A 24,455-nucleotide genomic window follows, 5' to 3' on the forward strand; every position below is an offset into this window, starting at 1 on the left:
CTAGCTAATATGCATGAAAATCACTTGACTAGAATTCATGGGCATCCAACAAAATCACATATTCAAAAACAGGAATACAACAAGGCCTTTAACAATATGCAATAGTGAAAGTTGTTGAAATGGTATTGATTTTGCTGCACAATAACAAAAGATAAGTTGCTGTGTCTAACCATAAACAGCAACAAAACACAGCACATCCATAATAGCTGTAGTTCAATTGCCATTAAATTAAAAGTTTGCAAACTGGTAATTGGCTTTCTATTCCAACAGCACTGCAAACTGCAGCATCAAAAATTTAAGTAGGGTTGAATCAACAGCTCTCAGACAAAGTCTCAACAAAAAATAAAATATTTTAAGCTTGACAAAGGTAGTAATTCTCTGCACATCATATTGTAGTGGTGTGCATGTCAGGAGGGAAAAAGGCTGTCCTGCTCACCTCATTTTAGTAAAAAAATTAGGATTAGGTGTGCAGGAACTAGAAGTAGTCCTATACATGGAGGAACAGATTGCAACAAAACAGAAATCTAGATATGATTTTACACTGCATCATATGCATGATCTGTGTCAGTAATGTCTATTTCCATCAAGATAGCAGCAAAACATTTTCAGGTGTGATTCGTTTGGATACAGTCCTGTCACCTGGACATGGTTAGTTCAGTTGGTTTGATGAACGAAGCCCTTGACATCAACATTTTTGATTTCTAGAGAAGTTTATACGGTTATAATGTGTACAGACAAGGTTGTTGTTTGACACCACCTTGTGGAAGTACGTGTAGAACGCAAGTATAACATGATCTCAGTCTATAAGTTCACCTCATGATAACAAATGTTAAAGCTGAAACGATTAGTTGATTAATCAGTTAGTCAATCAAAACAACATGAATCAGCAACTAATTTGATAACTGATCATTTAAGTCATTTTTAAGCAAAAATGCCAGAAATGTACTGGTTTCAGTCCTCCTATGGGAATATTTGCTAGTTTTCTCACTTTTCTATAATATTAAACTAAATGGACTGTTGGTCAGGCAAAACAAGTAATTTGAGTATGTCAGATTGTACTGTGTGAAATTGTGATAGGCATTTTTAACTTTTCTTTTATAGATCAAAAGATTGAATGATTAACTGAAATATAATAATCAGCATTTCGTATCAGCAGTCTCTAAAATTTTCAAAACCAGATAGACAAACACTGTCGTAGGATGATTAAAAAGTCACCGTTAACGTCAAACAAGTAGTTAATGATTCCTAGTAGATGTATGTTGACACAGAGTGTGTGGGAAATCTTCAGTTAGGACAGACCAAACTCAAACAAATAAGCAATGCTCTGGTTTTTATTTTAGTATTTCAAAGCAGTCTCTTGAGTTTGTAGCATGTTAGTTTACTTGCCAATAGTAAGAAACTTTCTATAATTAACTATAGCTTTGCTGAAGTGATTTAAAAGAAACCACCACCTCCTACGTGAAGCTGATGACTCAGTAGGACTCTTCATGAGGCCTACTGAGAGAGTTTCTCTTTTGAGCAGATTTTGGAACACGAGTAAAGCTCGCTGTGTTCATTTTACTATAAATGTGTTTATCCTAAAGTTGAGTCTTTACATTAAAGGACAGAGACACCCCATATTTAACCTATTAGTTCAAGTTCAAGTGGGTTTTATTGTCATTCCTCAATATACAGCTATACATTAGAATGAAATGTCATTCCCTCAGGACAATGGTGCAGAAACAACACCCCCAGTGCAAAATTAAGACAGTGCAAGACAATAACAAAGGTAAAGAGTGGGGGGGTGAACTGGTATTGGTATTGTGTAGCAGCAGTGTGTTGAGTAGCCTGACTCTATTCAACTCCTTCAAAGATCACGGATATTGCAGCTATACATGTTAATAATTTACTTACACCCACACTCTTTTAACGTGACATGTTGGAACATTACAAAAATTCAGAGTCTCTTGAGGAGTAACAGACATTTTGATCAGGCTCATTGTCAAGCTCTTAGGTTGCAGCTATGTTGAATGAAGCATGGTCATATTTTCTCTATTTATATGGTTTGTTGTATCAGGCCATTGTTCCTTGCTCATTTCCTGAGCAGTTACCTGCAACCACTATCGACCGTCAGCAGGTGAGAAACAAAATTTAGATTTTCTGATTATCAAAATGCAAAAGGTACTCACATACCATAACCTATTACGCAAAAACATTTGATTATTGTCATTGGCACTTCATTTCGTATGACTTTCCAGGGAACTGAATTTTATGACACATTTTGTAATTTGTGATACATGCATTTAACCTAATTTTAATATCTTAATATACAGTATACCCTTTGGTTGTGTGTCATTGCGTAATGCACTGGCATTTCACAGTTATTGTAGATACAGAGAGATTAACCGAGAAAATACGCAGCCACACAGACACACTTTCCACTCCCTCTGTTCTTTCCACAAGAGGTCTTTGCCGCAAGTTGTGGGCTTATATCTGAAAATAGGTTTCGTTCGTGTACCTGTACCACCCCACACTGTCATGCCACTTCTCTGTGTCTCTGTCTGTTTTAGTATCTGGGGAAATGGTACTTTAAAGCAGCAGTCAGTCGCAGAGAGGCTGACATCCAGAGGTTCAAAGCATTGGACAACATTTGGTTCACCATGGAAGAGAAAGCCAATGACACACTACTGCTGACTGGACATATGCGCATGTGAGGCAGCAAATACACACACACTACCATATAGGAATAAATCCCAACATTTGAAAGTCTAAACAAGAAAAAATTTAAATAAAAGGAAGTGCAAATGTTTCATAAAACACTTCACATCTGCATCTTTTATGAAGCAGGTGATGATGAGGTCAAAGGCCCTTCTCCAAAACTAGTATGAGATGTAGCAAGATATTATAATATAGGAAATGGAAAGCTTTTGACATGACATTCATGGCGATAACTGATCTTTTGGTGAATTACTACACAGCAGTTAGTAATAAGTCAATAAAGTATAAATGTTTATTAAGTCTTAGCTTAGTTTTTGTCTTTTTAGTTTGAATTAATTAAAAACAGGTGTATTTTGTACATTTTAAGTGACTATTTGAACTCACATTAACAACATGTTTAAGTCTAGATTGGGTCATAATTTTATTCATTTACAATAGCCACTGGTGGAAGAACTACTAGTAAAAGTATCGATTCCACTATGTAAAAATACTGCATTACAAGTAAAAGTCTTACATTTAAAATCCTACTTAAGTAAAAGTACAGAAGTATTTTTAGCTACATTTTAAAGCATCAAAAGTAAAAGTACTCATTCTGCAGAAAATTGGCCCCCATGATGGACATATTATTATATATTCCATTATTAGATTAATACTGATGCATCAGTGTGTAAGCATAATTTTACTGTTGTAACTGGTGGAGGTGGAGCTCGTTTTAACTGCTTTATATACAGTAGTCTAAATGGTCCAGCCTACAACCTAGGGGTCGACCACCTCTTAAGGGTCACAAGATAAAACTGAGGGGTCATGGTATGATTAATAGGGTAGGAAAGGAGGGGGAAAAGTTGTTGTTCTGTGACGCAAAATAATGTTTTGGATTATTGTCTAATCTTTGCCTTTTCGTGAAATAAATCATTTTACCTCTTAGAGCCCTGAAACCATCTGAGAAGTTTAGAGGTGAAATGTCTCTTTGGTGGAACTGCTAACAACTCATAGACATCTGAAACATGACAAGGGGCCCCAAGCAGACACTTCTTCTTTTTTTTTTGAGCACTCTTTAACAATGCATTGTATCTGATAAGCTTATATTGTTTTTTATGTATCTGAAAAGTAACTAGTCATTACACCTGTCAAATGTAGTGGAGTAAAAAGTCCAATATATCCCTCTGTATTGTAGTGGAGTGGAAGTATAAAGTAGCATAAAATGGAAATACTCAAGTAAAGTAAAAGAACCTCAAAACTGTACTTAAGCTTGAGTAAAGTACTTAGTTACTTTCCACCACTGGACATCAAGTTTTAATTATATAACACGTGTATACATTTATATGTATGTGTTATGGGTTACTATCTAAGGACCCAAAAGCAGAGCACAGCGAGGTGGAGAGCCGGACAGTTTTTACACATTTGTACACCAGTATTGGTCGCTGAGCGCTCTTCCAGAGAGGGCGGAACAGGTGTACTTCGCTGGGGACAGGAGTGCAGTCTACCGACACAGTCCGTGGGGCACCGGCTGGGTTCCAGGGGCGCAGCCGCAGAGCGGGGCTTCTGGATATGGCTTGGGTAGCGTGGCAGGCAGAATAGGGAAGAGGCATTGCAGAGATCATAGGACACACGGTGGCTGCGATCACCGCCAGGGAGTGACTCTGTGGCAGAGTCAGACAGGGTTACACGAGATATGACAATAACGGGTAACAATATACTTAACTGAGTCGAGAAGAGAGCCGTAGAAGAGAGTACGGAGACGATCTAGCGCTGGTTGGGAGGTAGAGACCGATTGGATGATGAACTTCAGGAGTGCCGGTGATCCGCTGCAGGAGGGAAAACCAGGCAACCCCGCCCAGGCCGGTACACACACACACACACACACACAGTGACGAACAGAGGACTGACAAGGAACACCAGGAGAGGAGAGCACACCAGAGTACACAAGGATAGGGAGAGAGATGTAGACAGTATGAAAGTGGCTCTGCTGTGAGAAAAAACAGAAATAAGAAAACCCAAGATCATAAATAGACACCAGAATTAGGGAAGTGACGTTTAAAAAGTGTGAATTTCTGTTTCAAAACTGAAAGTCTTGTTGCCATGTTTATCTTATTATGTCATTATTCCATGAAATATAAAACTGTTTCATGCTAAATGTGTATTTATTTTTAAAATGTTTTTTTAGAGGAGATAACTGCAAAAATCAGACCTGGACCTATACTATACCTCCTGAGAGGGATGATTTGGAACTGCAAGGTAACTACAGTACCATCTGCATTCACAGATGTTAAAAACACCCACACATGCACACAGAAGTGATGAATAGGCATGGGTGCCAATTATTATTATTATTTTTTGAGACTTTGCAGATGGGAATTTTGTGCCAGTTTTAAAATAAAACAAGATAAACCTTCACACCAAAACATTACAAGGATTCAGTAATTATACTCAAGTTGTTTCATGTAGAACAATTAGGTAGTAGTGTGAGGGAAAGGGTATAAATCCTTTTCTTCACACTGACTGGACACATAGCTATAGCTTTCCAAAGATTATTTCCAAAATATTGCTATGGTGAACTACAATAGAGCCTACATTACAAAAAAAAAAAAAAAGGAATTTCAACAGGTGGATGCCAACAGGGCAAAGAGAGAAAGTACCTCGTTTTGGAACAAAAATAACAATGAGACATTATGTGTTAATTTGTGAACTTAAGAGGTGCTGTTAGGTGGATTTTGTTAGTCAGACAGAGCCAGCTGTTTTCCCCTGTTTCCATTCTTTGTGTTAAGCTAAGTGAAATGGCTTCTGGCTGTAGCCTTGTATAACAAACAGATATGAGACTGGTATTAATCATCTCATCTAACTCTCTGTCAGAAAGCAAATTTTAGCGTATTTCCCAAGGTGTGCTTTTGTGGTGCATACTTGAATACTAGAAAACCAGTTGACACCCAGTAAGCCTGGAGCAGTCTGCTTTGTCCAATTGGTAATCCAGCATTGACCAAGGCCATCAGAGTCTACTGGTCAACTACGAGAAAGCAGCCTTAGAACAAAGACACCTCTATTAATGATTAGTCTTGTAGCCTTTTGAGAGCACACAGCACTATGTTGACTTAGTCTTGTCACTGATCACTACTGTTGCTGGCCTCTTGTTGTTTTGTTTCAGGAAAGCCAGAGCGGAGGAACCTGTTTTGGAGCGGCAAGTGGGCCAACTGCCTGGAGTGCATAATTTTCCAGGAAGTAGAGCCACCTTTAAGCAAGACAGACACAGAGGACTCCCTCAACAGATTCATGTTGTATGGTAAGCCATCTTAAAGGAATAGTTCACCCCAAATATTACTAATTTCAGCCCTCTCCCAAACTATTACCTTCTACAGCCTTCTAAGTCAAATACCAATAAAATATCTTCACCTTGTCCTGCATAATCTGTGTTTTGTACTGTCCTACAAAGGCAGAGAGCAGTATCCACAGAAGCAGTAAAATTGAGAAAAATGGTAAAAATGTTTCAGGCTGGCCAGCAAACTGCTTTACAGAAAGATTGTAATGTCTTAATTTTATACCTAGGTTGATTAAGGACTTTCCAGTGCCATAGACCTAAAATATGCAGATACTATACTTATCTACAAACAAAATGTGTTCTTTTAGCTTTCTTTTCCATTTAAACTAGTTTGTTCACTAGTGTCTGTCTGCTCTTCTACTTTTGATATTCACAGTATATTGAAATAAATAATAACCCTCCTGCTCTGTTGTAGCAACAACATAAGGCTACTGTTTCAAAATCAAAGAATACATTTATTAATCAGAGAACTCACATAAGAACTTAGCACTAGCAAAGCACAAAATATTTTTTAAATTTATGAATCTGTCAAAATCAGCAGGGGAGGCGCGTAGAAATAGCTGTTTGCATACATTTTGTTTTAGCTTTAGCTAAGGCTAGCCTGTAGCTTTTCCACTGGCTAGCTTTCATTGATATAGTGTTAGCTCTCCCGCTTTAGCCGTCTAGTTGTCGTTCTCTCTGTGACAATTTTCTACACTGTTTTCACAGAAATCATATGTTTCTATGGCATAATAATATTTTTATATGGTAAAACAAATGCCAAAAAGTCAGATTCCAGTCTTATCTCAGTTTTGACCAAATATGTAGTTACTGTGCTTTGGCTTGTAATACTTTGGCAGTGTAGTCAAAATCCAATGACCATGCAGCAACATTCAGGATATCATGAGGTAAAAACTGGGTGTTTAATTATTTTTGGCTGCAAAGCATTTAGATCACAACAGACATAAAAGTGAGTGGGTACTCAATTTTCATTTTGGGGTAAGGTAAGGTAAGGTTAATTTAAACAAACAATCCATGTGATTGTTGTAAATGTTTGACAGCAATCAACCTTTTTTTGTCAATTGTATTTCACTGTAGCTCGCCAGAGTGATATCGACTCTGAGGTGATGAGAGCATTTCTGAAAAACTCGGCTTGCCATAACATGTTGGCAAGTGTCAGAGTACCTCAAGAGAAAGGTATGTCGTTTAGATAATTTACCTTTCTTTTATTTGGGGGGGTGTTTCTGAATCTTAAAATATTTCTTTTTGAATCTAACAATTATATTTATTTTGCATTTACAGAGTTTTGCACCTAAATATTCACATTGAGGTAGGCATGAATATTACATCTGACTTCCATTGCCATTTTAATGATTTTTCATACTTGGTCTGTACTTGCTGATTAAAATTACAGGCTCTTGGTTCTACACAATTTCTTACAGGATGCTGTTGCTAGAGCCATGGACGTTCTGGATGATAATAAGATTATTTCATGTTTTCCCTGTGTAACAGTGAAACAAATAAAGTAGTGTTTCCTTCAGGAAATGTGGTATTTTATTCACCTTTTACCATAGACTGAGAATGAGTACCAACATTTTTTCATCAACATCAAATGACATCATAAAAACCAGTGATTTGAAGTGTCAAAAATATGATGCTATGATGAAAAGTGAAGGCAGCCATGATGTTGTTTTGGTTGTTTGCTCATCCACCCATTATTCCTTTCAGTCCAAATAACCAGAGGCACAATCGTTTGAGTTAAGAAAAGAAAAACACCTTTGTGGGGGAGAATCCACCCACATCCACTCAGCAGTAACCCGGGGAATTCCCATGATGCCACTTAACAGAAATACCTGTTCACATAATTTGAATGAAGGCAGCACAATTGTTTACTGGTTTTATGCCTCAAAGAAATTATTTTTTGAAAACCTGAAAGTGGTGGGGCAAATGTGATGCAGTTCTGCCAAGAAAAATATTGGTTCATTAAGACTCTATTAAAGTAATGATCAGGATCAGTTTCATATAAATAAATGACTTGTTTGCTACTCTATGTTGTCGTATGATGTAATACAGATTTTATTCATACACCGTTGTTTTTTACACCCTGTTTCTGGTCAGTTTTCTTTGGAAAAACATCTCACCTGCAAACAAAGTGATGGGTATTACATTTCCCAAACAAGCAACAACAGTTTACTCAGAATAAACAGAAGGAGAATAATTGTATCAGCAATGTGTTTGTGTTTATGCTCTTGTTGTTACCACAACAACCGATATTGCACAGTCACTTACCTTCTTTGTACCTCACCTTTACCCTGGAGCAAACAAAAGGCAGCATGACTGTGAACTCAATGTTCTGCTCTTTCTCATCACTGCTGAATGTGTCATGCCGACAGTGACACATCCCAACTGTAAGACATTTCTTCAAATATGTATTTAGTAAACAAAGCACAGTCACTTAGTAACACACATGGTCGTGAAATTGACCAGGGCGTTGGAAATGTTTATGGGGGACAAGAACATGATGACGAAGTACAAAAAAACAGAAGTTGAATTCCCTTCATCAACTTTCGCAGGCTGGTTTACCATTATTGGTCTCTGCTTGGATAACGCACTCCAGTGTACCATCAAACCACAATGTTAAAATACCCTATTACAAGTATTCAAAATCTGCATTCAAAATCCTACTTAAGTAGGAGCATAGAAGTATTATCAGCAAAATGTATGAAGACACTGCTTTATTGTAAGGGGTCACAAGCCAAAGGCCAAAGCTATGGTGGTTTAATCTTTAACAATGCGATGTATGTTATACTGTATGATGATCATGTGTTTTTTATGTAAAATCTTAATCTTAAAAGTTACTAGTAACTCTAGCTGTCAGATAAATGTAGTGGAATAAAAAGTAAAATATTTCCCTCTGAAATGTAGTGGAGAAGTACAAAGTAGCATCAAATGGAAATACTCAAATAAAGTACAAGTACTTCAAAATTTTACTTAAGTTAGATTCCGCGTCTGGTCCACCAATACAGGTCCATGAACATTTTGTTTCACATTAAATTGTGTTTTATTATCATAAAACTTGAGAGTATGCAGCGGGTAAAATGTGAGATGAAAAGTGATGTGGTACAAAAATTACATTTAAAAAAAGCATCCACTGTCTTATGTTAAAGATCCCCTCCAGACATGTTTAAAGACAAATTAAAATACTCAAACGATGTGTCTGATATGTTTTTCCACATCAAAAGTTCAGTTAACTAATTACATCTACTTATTCACCCTTATTGCAAAATCCAGAATCTATGAATATGCAGTTATTTTTCATTTTAAAAGTGTAACTGCTGAACACAAAGTGTCTCCATTCTTGTGTGCACTGGAGGTTTCAAGTGTCCACATCACACTTGTGTAAGTTGCATACTGGACCATGATTGGCTTCCCAACTAGTTGTGATGTCACAAAATCATGCTCGTATGTAGAGGCCTTGAACACACTTTCCACTTTCAACAGATGAATGTGAAAACAACCTTCTAGTGTCAAACTCTGCACATACATCATTCTGTACACTGAAGGTCAAACATCCAAGTGAAGTAACAATAAGCAAAACACATTTTTGAGTGGAGGGGGGCTTTAAAAATGCTTAAAAACATGACTCTGTTACGGCAAAATAAGTGAACTGTAGCTCTGTCCAAGACGAGAGCCTTCAGTCTTTACATCTTGGTATAATGACATATGAAAATATTTTAAAACAGTTCAAAGATTGTGTTTGTTCTTGTTTTTCCAATGCTGACTTGAAGTGAAGCAAAACTTGAAAATTTAACCCTCACTTTCAATCTTTCCATCTTTGCTGCAGGCTCCACACACATTGTGTTATCATCTTCGTATATAATTTAAACCTTAAAACCTTTTTTCTCAATCAGCTCATTTGGAAAAACATGATGTCACGTACTTCCCTGCACCAATCAGGATTTAACATGATTGGAATTAAATCTGATGATATGTTGTGGGGTTGTTTTCTTGCCAGGCCACTATCAATCAAATTTGATCAAATCACACCCAAAAAGTCCTGATGAAGCAGATTAGCTGAGTTTTTTACTGTTAAACTCTTAATGAATTATACCTAAAGAAGTTTTTTTTTTTTTGCAAAACATTAACTTATTGTTGCTGTTTTAATAATAAATATTACATGTTATAGAGAAATAGTTAGGATTGAAACAAGTTTGCAGGGTCTTTAAGTTCTATTTATGGTTCTTTTAATAAATCACATGCTTGTACCAGCGATGTCTTCGAAAACCAGAACTGTGAGTATTTGTTCAAATAAATGCATTATAGGATCTACACCAGTGGGACTAAACAGAGTGACATAATGTTCTCATTGGGCGGAGTTGAACTTTGACATGAGAACTAATGACCTAAAACAAAAGAACAACTTGGTTTTCTATGGCTTATGAGTTTTGGGGCACACAGTTCTTTATTTCAGACCACACTGACCATATGTATTTATTTTGTTTTTTTCAAATCCTAATAGAATCAGAGCTTACTTTGATCTCTATTCATATTAACTGGCCAATTGAACCTGGTGGGAAATTATGTAGAAACATTTGATAAGAAGAAACCATACCTGTTTTCATTAAATACTTTACTATTACAGGTAGGACACACAGGAGGCAATTGTGAACAGTTTGTTCCCTTTGTTGTTTTAAGTGGGGACAGCACCCAACAGCCCACATCAAGCCCACATGTCTTTCATGTTGCATATGTAGGGGTGTGTGTGTGTGTGTGTGTGTTTGTGCTTGACAGAGATACAGTAGGAGAAAGTTGGTGACATTTACATAATCCAGGAGAACATAGTCTGGTTGGTTGGGGATGTCCCATGGAGCATGAAACCAAACACAGTAAAGTGAAATGGAAATTGACCCTTACTCTCTGTCTCACACTGCATTCTTCAAAACCCAACTGCAACTTTCACTACCGTTTTCATACCAAGATTTCTCATCCTCATTTCTACATTTACATTTGAAATACTGTAACTTTGTTCCTCTTACCATCAATTCATTCCACAAGACAGCGTTTCAGCAATAGAGTCCTATCTATAGTAATGATGGTAACTGCATTAGTGCAGCTTTCAGGATGTGGGTAAAAGTAAAAGCAGGGCAGCTTCTCCAGTGCAGTTCTGTCCACTTTAAAGGATAGGTTCACAATTTTTCAAGTTTGTCTTAAAATAATAGTCAGATGCCCTTATGTACATTGCTTTCTGTAATCATTCATCCTGTTCATATTGGCCATAAAAAACCCTGTCTCCTAAAGATTATGTTTATATAGTACTAAATTGTTTTCCCAATTACATTGTACTGAAAAATGTCATCGCTAGCTGGTTTATGTTCAGAGGCAATGTTTTTTGAGTGAATGAAATGCTACATTTATGAACTGCACCAGAGTAGCAGGACTGTGACACCAGAGTCTGGAGTTCGCATCCAGATCCCCGTCTGTGGCTGGGTTTAAATCACTTCGGTTAAGGTTAGGAAAAGGTTGTAGTTTTGGTTAAAATTTAATAAACACTTTCTCTAATCTTAACCAAGCGCTGTGAGGGCTTAAACATAACCATAAAAAAGTTTAATAATGCTGTAGTCACTATAAGCAGATATTGTATTGCAGGATCAAATATTTTGGTGGGGAAAAAATTTAATCAAAATGTAAATTTTACTGACACGTTTAGTATCAATGTTTTTGTAACTTGTCAGATATGTTAATTAACAACATTTCCTCATTATGTTAATAGAAAACGTAACCCGGTCGACATTTCCTTTTCTTCAAAACGTTCTTGCTGTTGCACGGTTGCATTAAAAGATCTCTTCCTAATGAGCTTTCAATGTAAGTGATAGGGGACAAAATCCACAGTTCTTGCTCTGTGTAAAAAAATACATTCCAAAGTTTATCTGAAGCTAATATTAGGCATTAGCAGTCTTTTAGTACAAAATTCCCTCTTTGTATTTGTATCAGTATCCAACAGTTGGACAACACAACTCTGACCGCAAATGTAAAACATCACTTCACGTTTGTAACCTATGGGGTGTCACTTTACCTAAACGTCATTTTATATTATCTTATCTTAAAATGCGTTTCACACATATTGCATTACCTAATGGAAAGGTTTTGGCAAATTCTGTTAAACGACAAGTGCTGGTAAAAAATTAAATGACCAAAAAAAGCCACAACAAAATTAAACAGACAAAAAATGACCAAAAATGTATGGTATTGATTTGCAAATAAGATTTTAAAAAGTAGCATTAGATGAACCTTGTGCAATTTGCCCCATAATTGATTAGTCAAACAAGGAACAGGAAGAAAGTTGCTGAATCAAAATTTTTTAAAGAAACAACCCCCACATGTATTTGAACATCTAAATTTGAGGTATGTTCCAAGACTTCATGAAGCGTAAATTTATTCATTTGGAGCTTTCTTAACCCTTTAAACTTTAAGTTTGCTACATACAGCGGTGTTACGGTTACAGACAGGCAGGGGACACCAAGGTGGACAGGAATGTTCTTTATTAGATGATAGCCAGAAGTGGAGGGTGTGGAGAGTGGAAAGTTTGTAGGAGGGAGATACAGACTGGCTAAACACTGGAGAAACCACCGGGAGACTAGAGAAACCACCAGGAGACTGGAATGAAGCATTCTAGCAATGGGTTAAGGAGTCCTATGTCTGAACGAGGTTGGACACTGACTGAGGTGAGTAGTGTGATTTTGTACCGGCTGTGATTGGGACTGATGGGGAGCAGGAGTGTAACTGGCAGCAGGTGTGGGTGATTACTGGCTGTGAGGCCTGGCATATCTGTGACAAGTGGTGGAATGTAACAAATTTACTCAAGTACTGTAATTAAGTACAACAAGAGTATTTCCATGTTATGCTTTATACTACACTACATTTCAGAAGGAAATGTTGTACTTTTTACTCCACTATATTTATTTGACAGTTGTAGTTACTAGTTACTTTTTATATAGAAGAACATATGATATGCTCATATGATGTGATGCAGTACTATACTACTAATTGACCCAGTAGTATACAAAGTATCTAAAATTAGCTCCATATTGAGAAACTAAAACATTGAAATGCTCTTACATGAATTCGTTAGTGATAAAAACTGAATAATATAATATTATATAATACTATAATACTGTGACAGGAGCCATTCTGCATAATGAGTATTTTTACTTTGATACTTGAAGTACATTTTGTTGATAATACCTCTGGACCTTTACTTAAGTAACATTTTGAGGACTTTTACTTGTATTTGTACTTGGAGTATTTTTAAACTATAAAGGATCTAAATACTTCTTCCACCACTGACTACATATGTAAACACTTTTATACTGAGTCTTTTATTCAGAAAATAGACTTTGATGAGAGATAGAATGAGGCAACAGCATGTCAAAAGGGACGCCATATGTTGCATTACACATTCACAAAGGCAGTGTATTTCCTCATCACACATCAGGTCAATTCATTTCAAATGCATGGTGTGAAGAAAAAGTCCCCATAATATTTGTTTGGGTGTTAAACTCTGACAGTGACCTATAAATGTGGGGAAACACAAACCACCCACAACAAACATTAACGTGACAGTGAGGGGCTGCACCACGGACATAAAATATCCGTATCATCTATCAACATATTTAAACTTCTAAACAATTTGTTGTTAAATATTGTACTTACTTACTTTCATTTTAGGGGAATTAAGGGTGGCCATTTGTTCCATATCAGTTATACTATATGAAACTGCGTTTTGGTTTCATTAATCCAATAAATGTTTCACACCAGTTCTTATGTGGTACTTCTCAGTTTTGCTTCACATGCAATATGCTTTGCTATCCACAAGTGGAGCCACCTACACCACAGCCTCCTTCCTCCTCTCTGTGTAACCACAACTCTCTCTACAGAGGAAAAAAAAAACTCCATCTCATCTTCACTACAAGCCCATGTAAAAGGGAAAACCCTGTCAACCTGTCATGTCTCTCAGAGAGAAGCAGCAGATGAATTTGGACACTGAGAGTTCAACACACACTGGGTGAGTCAAGATTTAGTGAGTGAATTTAGATTCTCTCTTAAAGGTGTGCCATTGTTTTACATTCCTGTGATATCTCTGAGAAAACTGATGTTTTTATTCAGTGATCTGTGGATAAGATCATTGCTGTTGAGAGAAAACTGTTGAGATGCTTAAATTCCAAAACTATACTAGTATGTGTAGACACGGGAAAAAACATGTTCAAGGGTGGGATTTTTTAAATCAAGACATCTTTTCGGTATTTCTGCACTATTTTCCTCAGGCTCGTTGTCCAGAGGAAATAATGACATGTTTTGGTACAATTGAACAAAACACTTAATGAAAATTTGAGTTCTCAAAAATTTACATCTTTGAGCATCAAATTCCCTCCGTTTCCATAGTCAGTGGTCAAGAGGCTATTCCAGATTTAATAAGACCTGTTGGGATATTGTTTGGATTTATTTACTGTAATTAACCTAATAGTGCTTAACCTTTATGGGACACACTGTTTTACCTACTGCGAATCATAAATCATATACACTGGAATGTAAAGTAGAGTAATGTGCTTGGACCAGTATGAAAAGTATGCTACTGGAAATTACACGGAGACCATCGTAACATTCTTGTTTAAAGGTTTGGAGTTTGACTGACAGCCACTTGACACACAATTCAGGGCTAGTGGTATTTTAGCAATCACTGATAAGTTTCAGTCTATGTTATTACAAATAAACAACCAAACCACAAACTATACACTGACATACTATTCTCTGTGCAGGACCAAAAAACTCCCACTGAGGTAAAATCCCAGAGAAGCAGCTGCAAAGTGGTTATGAGCTGAGGGTACATATACCCATGATGCAATGTGTGCAATACAGCCATCCATTTGGCCCTGTTGTTGTGTGTGAGTTAGAGGTTAAATTTTTAGTTAGAGGTTTTTATTTACAAGCTGAGTCCTATTTTATGAGTTTTGGCTCTGAGTCATGTTATTTACCAAATAAAATGCAAGTAAAAAGTAAAAAAGTGTCATGAGCCAAACATACTAAAAGTATCAAAATAATAAATAAGTACTCGTTCCGGAGTAAAACAAATTATTGTACATTGCATTATTAGATTGTTAATACTAATGTTAATACTAATGCATCAATGTGTAAGCAGCATTTTACTGTTGTAGCTGGTCAAGCTGGAGCTAGTTTTAACTACTTTATATACAGTTAGATAGTTTAGTCCAGTCTTAACCTAGGGGTCGGGCCCCCTCCAAAGGGTCACAAAATGAATCTGAAGAAGAAAAAGAAAGTTCTGCTACACAAATTTGTTTTCATTTTTTAGACTTTTCTCTAATCTTTGCTTTTTTATGAAACATTGGATAATTGTACATCTTTGGGCCACAAACAGTTATTTAAATGAAACCATGTGAGAAGTTCAGAGGGTGAATGTCTCTTTGGTGGAACGGCGAACAACTCATAGACATCTGAATTGTGACAAGGGGCCCCATTGACAATGCTTTTCTGTAAGGAGTCACAAGCCAAAAAGATTGGAAACTGCTGGTTTAATCTTCATCTGCACTTTATGTAGAAGCTCATCATATGTTTTTGTAAAATGTAAAATCTTAACCTGAAAAGTAACTAGTAATTATAGCTGTCCAATAAATGTAGTGGAGTAAAACGTACAATATTTCAGTCTGAAATGTAGTAGAGTAGAAATATAAAGTAGCATACAATCGAAATACTTAAGTTAAATACACGTACCTCAACATTGTACTTAAGTAAACTACTTGAGAAAATGTACTTAGTTACTTATTAAGAATGATACTCAAAACTACAAAAATAAGGGCCAGGATGTAAAAAGGGTCAGACTTGGTATTACATTAAGTCTCCAGGGAAGTAATTAAAATCAGTACAATCTCCTCAAATATATGACAAAACGAATGTGCATGTGTGTGTATTTGACAGAATGGAGGGTCAGTCGAAGTCCTCTCATAAGTACCTGCTGCTGCAGGTGTGGTGTGGTCTCCTCACCGTGGCCATGGTGGTTATGGCTGCAGTTCTCACTTCAATCAAACCAAAGTCCACTGAGGTGAGAGGTGAAGAGAAAATTACCTTTAGAATCATATTCACTGTTTTAAGTGTCATCTATTACCTGACAGTTTACATTATAGCAACATTATAGTGACTTAATGACTGAATAGTAATGCAGTCGGAACAGTTTTGGACTACTATGTTAGACTTCGTATTTCATGTGTGACACTCTCATGTAGCTGATACATGTCACGTGACTGAACATGTGTTTTGGGAATTGAATGCCAACACATGTTAAGACACATGTTCCACTCATGATGTTACATAAAAACCATAAGTTGTAAAATTATATAACAACTATATTACATGCAAAAAAAGTAGCTTCTAAATTTGTTCCATGCTATCAGACAGCAGTTCCAGTCTAATCTCAGTCTTTTTGACAAGTTAATTTTGTTGCTGTTTGCTAAGTCCAGTGAGTCCCAAAAAGTGCCTCTGGCAGCGACATTATGATTGACTAGACATTGTATGGGTGTTCCTGTCATCGTGTCCATGTGCTGTATTGTGTAAACCAAGTAGTTCCCATTTTAAATCTGACCTAATTTATCTGGCTTCAATCATTTTTATATTTTCCAGATAAATTAAAGCGCTACATAAGCTGAGAAGATTCTCCTGCATCATAAAACCCTCCGAAAACCCATTGAATCATCAAAAAAAAAAAAAAAAAAAAAAAAAGCTGATTCCCCACCAAGTTTAAAACAAATCTGTGTCATAGTTCATGGCACGTTTATATGTTGGAGACACATGGTTTTCACTTTGACAATGACTAAATGTAATCTGTAGCTCTCTTCTGACAGTTAGACAACAAAGTAACAAGGATGATGAAGGTGATTATGGTTTATTTTCTATCTTTTCAAGGACGAAGTCTCTACATTGAAGCCAAATAATATCACCCCAACAGGTGAGTATCAAAACATAAAAACATGCCACATTTACATGAATGAAGCTGGATTTAACTCAAATATTTTCTTTTGCAGTCAACACTTTTGTGGCTCCGTTAAAGTCAACAGGTAAGTTAGATAGTTTGATTTTTTACTACCAATGTCCCAAACCTCACAACAAAGTGAAAGACACTAATGGGAGAACTCAAAAAGTAAAATGTACTGTGAACCTTTCCACAGTTATTGCCTCAGCAACTAACCTTTAAATTATGTTGCTTTTCAGGATCCTCTGTCTCATACATCCAGCTAATCAAGTGTAAGTACACTTCCTCTTCTGGTTAATATTCAGATTCATTGTCACTGCTTGTTCATGTGTGGTAAATTTATGTGGTTTGATGACTGTGAGTTTATAAAATCATATTCATTGTCACCACTTCTTCTTGAGTGATAAAATGTTGTGGTGTGATGATTGTGAGTTTATAAAATCATTTTCATTGTCACCACTTCGTCTTGAGTGACAAACTGATGTGATTTTATGATTACGAGTTTATAAAATCATATTGTCACGTGTATGTTTTTAGGGTTTTAGAAAGCTGTAGAGCTAAGTGTCTACTTTACTGCTGTCTATGGTTGTATTTCTTATGAGCTTGAGGGGAAATCTAAAATCTAAGTCATGAGAGCTTTGGTGACACACATTGCATGTTAAAATCCCCAGTCCTCCCATTTTGCATTTCTCAGTTTTGTTGTTTATTTCTATGAAAAACTGGTCAAGCATACAGGATGACAGGTCAAGTTGAGATATGTCCAATGACAGCAGAAACATTTTCAACTTTCTAAAACATCAACAGTCAATGTCAGGTTTTGTCGAGAGTACCCAGCTGCAGAAACAAAATGGCGGATCTCAGCAAGAGAATCTCCGCAGTTGACAGGAAATCTCGTGATCTCAGAATCGGAAGTTGGTCTTCTTCGTGTAGTTTTTTTGCGTGGCAGGCCTTAGTGTAAAACAACTTTAGAACTTTATTCAATGGTTTTGGTTAAAGTAGCGATATAGGGGCACTTACTTTGATGAGCTTACTGTTTATCAGACAAGAATTAGGTTGGGAAAAACGATAGACGCCAGAACGGAGTGTTCCTGTGGTTATGGTTCCGTATTGAACTGATACGGGACGCTTTTGTTCCGTATGTTTGAGAATCAATTCAGTGCAAGCCTATGGGAGAGAAATATTAAAACAGGGTGTCTTAATATACGGACTGGGAACCCCCCTCCCTGAAAACCTCCTCACTCCCAGCCCGGAGAGTTAGCTGCACGGCTAAATACGTTATGGTGATGGAAACTCCGTAAATCACCGAGAGTTGAGGCAGGGCAGCCGGAAGGAGAGAGGGAAAACCAGAAAATATTTGCTCCTTAAAATATGATCCAACTCCACCAAAATAGCGAATAAAGTTTGTTGTTTCCTCTATTTACATTTTCTGCCAAAAATGGACTATGCACGCACATGAGCAAACGAGAAGTTAAAGAAAAAACTACACGAAGAAGACAGTCAGTGCTCGATTCGTACCGGCTGCGCGATCCGATGTGCACATGCGCAAAATAAGTAACCGCAAATGTGCCTGTTCAAAATACTTCAACTAAATCTTTCAAATCAAGAAATTGTTTTTAATCACTGGAAATTTAATAGTTCACTATTAGGTAATAGGGAATTTACTTAAGTATTTTATATACTCTGATGTATATTTACAACGATTTTCATAATGAGGAACATGTATTTTACATATATTGAATGAACTGTATTGAATGAACAGAGAATGAAAACAAAACAGAATGAGTTTTTTTTTATTACAAATGAAGAACGCATTATCCGATGATACACGGACCATAGTTTTACATTTCCAATGATTAAAAAACATTTTGTTATCTTGAAAGTGAGTAGGATTGTTTTATGACCAGTCATTCACATCACGAGTAATTTTGAACAGGCACATTTGCGGCAGCCTTCGTTGACTGACAGGACCACTTTTGCGCTTGTGCAGAACGGATCGGGCAGCCGGTACGCATCGGGCAGCCGGTACGCATCGGGCACTGACAAAGCCCAACGTCCGCTGCTGAGAACAGACTAGAGATGCCTCTTGCGGAGATCCGCCATTGTGTCTGCATCCAGGTCCCTCTCGGTTTTGTTGTCAATGTCAAAGATTTAAAAGAGCGAGTATTTATTTCTAGATTTGTCATTTTACACCGACTTTCAATGGTCACACAGAGAAAACTACATTATAAAAAGAGACAGAGATGCCACTTTCTTGAAGTCTCAACTGACCAAAATGCAAGATGTGGTTTGAGGACAAGGCCTGACACGCACTTTTTTACTGATCTCTCTTGCTGTCATCATGTTTCTAGTGCACAAAAACTGCTGCCACATTTGGCAGCTACAGATGCTGGGTGCAACCAGTTCATGTTTTCTGGTAGCTGCTGAAAGTCATTCTGAGAAACGTAGGAAGTCTTTTAAATGAAGCAGATGAAGATAAGGCAGATTGACGGGATGTGGCTGCACCAAAGAGTAAATAACAACAAAGTATCTCTGATTAACTAATTTGAATTCTTTAACTGATATTTTAAAATGAGAAATTCAGAATGACTGAAACGGATATCAGTGGGTCTATGTGGGTCCCGTCAAGTTTGTTCATTAAAGTTAAAAGGCCAGAAAATGTATTTTTTGAATCAGCTTCTTGCTACAAGCAATGGGGTCCGACATGAACACACATTTTTCTGCCAAAGTTACGACACCTTTTGTCATTCCACATGAGAGATTCCTGTATTTCTGTTTTTGTCCTTGCTTCTTTAACTGGTTTAAAGTGAGTGGGGCTCAGTTGGAGAAAGGTGATGCCACATATTTAATCGAAAACATAATTTGGACAACATTTGAACCAAAATGTAAAATTGTGGGCTTATGTTAGGTTTTAACTGACTTTTTGTCTTAATAAATAATAAGAGTTTAACACCCTTTAAACAATTGTTCATACAAATAAAAGGTTGTACTACTACCTTATCTACTTTTACACTTGAACAGTAAAGTATATAGTATATTTATCACTGTCCAGTTGAACAACTATTATATCTAAGAGATAAACGTATACTACATTCACACACAATTCATCTGCTTGCAAACCGTCAGGCTAAACCACTCACTGAGAGAGACAGAATAGTCTTGTCATGTTTCCAGTCTCATGCATTGTGTTCCTCCCACCACACTGCCTTTTTCCTCTGTGAAGTGGGTTCCTAAAACCTCAACAAACCCAAAGCAGAACTGTAATGTGGGCTGCACCGACTTAAGGTATAATTACAGCCCACGGCAACAGACATCAGTTTGTCAGGGGATGCTTAGTCTGCCAAATGGAAGGAAATTAGCCATTAATTTGAAAGATCAACTTTGTTTACCTGACGTCTTTATTCAATTTGAGATGAAAATTGGAGTGTGAATGTTTCAAAGGGCCTTGGTAGATTATAGAACTACAATTTGAGCCAAAGAGATCTCACCTAAAGATGTCACTACCTAAAGTTTCATGGGTGAGGGGGAAATGTTTTTATAGCTGAGCAACTTAAGAAAAGTTTGCCAAATCTCCTACAGCTCTGAACAATCTCTCTTGGCAAGACTCATCCGGATGTCACTCCTGCTCCCTCGTCCTGCTTGATGATTCTATCCTCTGCAAGGAAGACAGCCTCTACTTCATCTACGCCCAGGTCACCTTCAGCAAGCACCCTAAGACAAATCACACCAAATCTGTGATTTTGAAAAGAAATGCCACATTTGGTAGAAGAATGAAGAAACTGGTTGAGGGGACCTTCCCGCACACAACAGAGGGCTCCGTGTGGGTGGCCAAGATTGTCAGCCTCACAAAGGGAGACAGTGTCAGTTTAGATATCACTGATGCTTTTCTAACAGAGAGCACATTCTGGGGTGCCTATCAGCTTCATTAGCACTGCGGGTCTCCAGGATTTGTTACTGTACAAGAGATAATCATTTGTGGTTGGACTGGTATGTTATTAGTAGGCCTATACTAATATGTTTCAACAAAAGCTGTTCATCACCTGTATTTTGTTCCAATATTTTGTGTCGGATATTTAACTAATATTTTATGCCAAAAAATACTCAAAATCACAGGGATTCAGTGATGTTCAACAATTATTGAAACTTGTTTTTTGCAGGGTAGTAAAGCCTTTTAATCATCTTTATGGCCAACATGGAACACTAAAATGCTAAAAGCTCCATCAAGCAGGGTGAGGAAGATTTTACTAACCAAATCCTTTTAATAAAAGGTCACATCTTTACATCCTATTGACTTTGGACAAAAATATCTTGGCAAAACAACATACTGTATTAGTCCTTAGCAAAGTCTCTACTTTCAAGAACCAGCTGGTTCTGACTCCTGAAACTGTGTGGCATTTGGTGGTATTGTAAATATTTAAGCTAAATGCATTTTAAATTAAAGTAAACTGTGACTGTCTGGGGCACGAATAAGTTTGTTGATATGAAAGAGTAATACAAATTGTATTATCGGAAAGCCATTGAGTCAATTTACTGACTTCTTTATTTGCACTGTTGAACTGCCAGCTGACCACACGGTGGTGCCACCTTCACCCAAATAAGAGGTAACATGAAAGACTACCTGTTCTGTGTATCAAATCTGTTACCCACTCACCATTATTTTCACAGATCACATTACACAGCCTGGTAACACACTCATCACCTATCAATTGAAATAAATTTAACACAAACCACAGAGACATTGCACAGATACCCGAGAAACCTCAAGAGTATTGCTAAAAACCCCTGCCAACACAAAACATGGTGTTACTCATCTTACTGGCTAGAGGCTAATACTGTACACACAAACAGTACATAACACTGTACTTTAATTAGCCATTGCATTGCGCAGCCAGGTGCAAAACAGGAAGCCACATATTTGGTGCAGTATCAGTCACACTGCTTCCCCTTTACAACACATCAACAGACAACTCAAAACCCCCTCTGATCAGACTCTTTGCAGGCAGTTGGGTTCCTCTCATGCAGAAAGCACTAATACCATTTTAGACTCTGTGAGACATGAGTCATGGGAATCGTATCTCAGTGTTCTGTGCTCCCTGGGACCTATGTACCCCAACTCAATATCTTCTTAATATGACAGATTAAGGAGACCTTTCAAAGGATTTTACGTTCTCAGCAATGTTTTTTCCCTAGGTCAAATGTTCAATGTATGTTTGCCTGGGTCAATATGTTGAAATCACCCTCCTGCTGCTTATAGCCTACTGATGTTATATTCCTTGAAACCTATGCCCTCAAATTTGCAGGCAGGACAGTTTTCTTGACTTCAGACATAGATATCTCCACAGTGGCTGTACACGTTTTTACCATTCAAACTGCATTTGAAACGTCCACCTCCCTTCGTTCTTTTGCTGTTTGAAATGCGAAGATAGCCCTTACAATGTTAGTTTATTTCAAGAGAACATAGGACCCTGGGAACACAGGGATGAGCCCGAGTCATGCTTTGAGCTATAAGCTAAAATCAGCATGTAGGGACGCTGGAAGTAAGTCACAGTTGGGGGTGCTGAGAGAAACTCTATTTAATGACTAATGCATTCATTTGCACGAACACTGAACTAATGCATGAAAACTGCAAGGAGAGGAAGAGGGAGTGAGACAGCACCCGGACGCGCATTTCATACAGGAGATGAGGATATGTGGATCTACCCATTCAACCAGCGATGGACCCGTTCATATGAGACAGCTGTCACTCTGTTTGCTGGTAACAGAGTGACTGCTGTTAACGGAGACTCAAGTCTGCAGTGTAGTTCGAACACTTCACTGATAAACCTGAAAATTATAGAGTTACATCAGGCTTTGACTCCCTAAAACACCTCAACATGTTGTATGCGTGTGATAGATCTGACCTGCCTTGCCTTGGTTGGAAATTATAGACTAATACATATTAATGATAAACAATAAATAAAAAACAAAGTTAAACCTCTTCCCTATCACAAATATTAGTGCACTATGCATATAAATCCCAGTAAAAAGGAGAAAGTCAGGATAAGTTTGACTGTTGGTTTTTATTATGCCTGATTTTCAGGGGTGCTGCAGCCCCCCCAGCACCCCTACTTCCAGCGTCCATGTCAGCATGGTAACAATGACAATGCTAACATGGGCTGTGTCCAGGGGTGTGAGTAGGCCGGTACGGTCCGGTACTCCGTACCACTAAAAGATTCAGTGCCGGTACGCAGGGAAAAGCAGCTGCCTGCCAAAACCCACATACAACAACCGCTCACGATCGCATTTACAACAAGAAAACACATCTGCTAACGATAGGTCAACTTAAACAACAGTTAGTTTTCTTCTAAATTGCTTCTAAATTGTTGCAGTGGGTTTTTAGTCAGTGCTGGAACCACGCTGCCTTTCCAAAGCGCTTTAGTTTACGTTACTGCCGGCTAACGTCAACTTCTGCCGCAGCTGACTGTCTGATATCAAGAGCTGCGGGTTTTTTGACTTTCTGATATCAAGAGCTGCGGGTTTTTTGACTGTCTGATATCGAGAGCTGTGGGTTTTTGGCAGGGAGTCGTTTATTGCAAAATCTCTCAAGTAAAATGTCAAAAGACAAAATAAGTAGAGACGTTTCATGATGTTCAGTTTTATTAAAACAACACGGACAGCAGGTCAAAATAAGCTCTGCGACTTCCCTCTGGCATGTCATCTTTACTTCCTAAACACATACAGTGCTCGGAAGGGTGCGTTTAATTTATTGTTCGCGTACTTTCTACTTTCTACTTTCGGCCCTGACTGTATCAGCATAGTCGGTCCGAAATCCCACCTACTTACTATATAGGGCGTTAAATTTACTGTCTGCCATTTTGTGTATCCGAATTCGGAGTGTGTACATTTATCCACTATATAGCACCTTCAAAAGTAGTGTCCATGGCATACTAAGTGTCCGAAATCTCAATTAATTGCTCAGTATTGAGTGAACTATTAGTAATGTCTTATAGTCTATAGGAAGGAGTGAACGAGTGAAGGAAGGAGCTATTTCGGACGCAGATTAACCAACTTTGTTACCACTATTTTATAAATAGGATTGACTTGACTTTATGTCACGTGGCAATCATTACCTTTGTGTGTGGCACTTCTTCATGTTATCTGTGGGCCACTTTAAGATCAGGATTTAAAGAAAGCAGGCAGCATGACATCACCTCCAACGGGACTCTGAGGCTGCTGACTACCTCACACATTCTCTACAACAACTGATCCTTTGTTCACTTTTGTAGTTCTGTAGGGATATTAGCATTAAGAATTTAATAAAATAATGGCATGTGATGGTGAATGTTAAAACATTTCTTCAGTTAATTCCTTGTTGTCCTCAGCATTCAGCAGCACTTTTAAATGGAGGGTTTTATTTTATTTAAAGGTTTGGAAACTATTATGCTTAATGTGCAGGGC

General features: G+C 37.5%; 2 protein-coding genes across 4 annotated transcripts; both read left to right on the forward strand.

The window, feature by feature from the left end:
• Positions 1 to 1,654: 1,654 nt before the first annotated feature.
• Positions 1,655 to 7,526, forward strand: apom (apolipoprotein M). Its single transcript, XM_044208262.1, has 7 exons — positions 1,655 to 2,116; positions 2,550 to 2,689; positions 4,862 to 4,932; positions 5,837 to 5,971; positions 7,085 to 7,183; positions 7,289 to 7,316; positions 7,429 to 7,526. Exons 1-6 carry the CDS (start codon positions 2,003 to 2,005, stop codon positions 7,300 to 7,302), a joined length of 573 nt encoding a protein of 190 aa, XP_044064197.1. The 5' UTR covers positions 1,655 to 2,002; the 3' UTR covers positions 7,303 to 7,316; positions 7,429 to 7,526.
• Positions 7,527 to 8,904: 1,378 nt separating this feature from the next.
• On the forward strand, positions 8,905 to 21,531 carry LOC122881721. Of its 3 annotated transcripts, XM_044208263.1 has the most exons (7): positions 8,905 to 12,708; positions 13,921 to 14,048; positions 15,974 to 16,097; positions 16,955 to 16,997; positions 17,074 to 17,106; positions 17,261 to 17,293; positions 20,598 to 21,531. In XM_044208263.1, the coding sequence occupies exons 2-7, from the start codon at positions 13,990 to 13,992 to the stop codon at positions 20,945 to 20,947; spliced, it is 642 nt and encodes a 213-aa protein (XP_044064198.1). In that variant the 5' UTR covers positions 8,905 to 12,708; positions 13,921 to 13,989; the 3' UTR covers positions 20,948 to 21,531. The 3 variants fall into 3 exon arrangements, with proteins under 3 accessions (XP_044064198.1, XP_044064200.1, XP_044064199.1); XM_044208265.1 differs by lacking the exon at positions 13,921 to 14,048; XM_044208264.1 differs by lacking the exon at positions 8,905 to 12,708 and having other exon boundaries at positions 12,889 to 14,048.
• Positions 21,532 to 24,455: the final 2,924 nt, after the last annotated feature.

The sequence above is a fragment of the Siniperca chuatsi genome, linkage group LG9 (genome assembly GCF_020085105.1).
Source record: "Siniperca chuatsi isolate FFG_IHB_CAS linkage group LG9, ASM2008510v1, whole genome shotgun sequence".
Lineage (NCBI taxonomy): Eukaryota > Metazoa > Chordata > Actinopteri > Centrarchiformes > Sinipercidae > Siniperca > Siniperca chuatsi.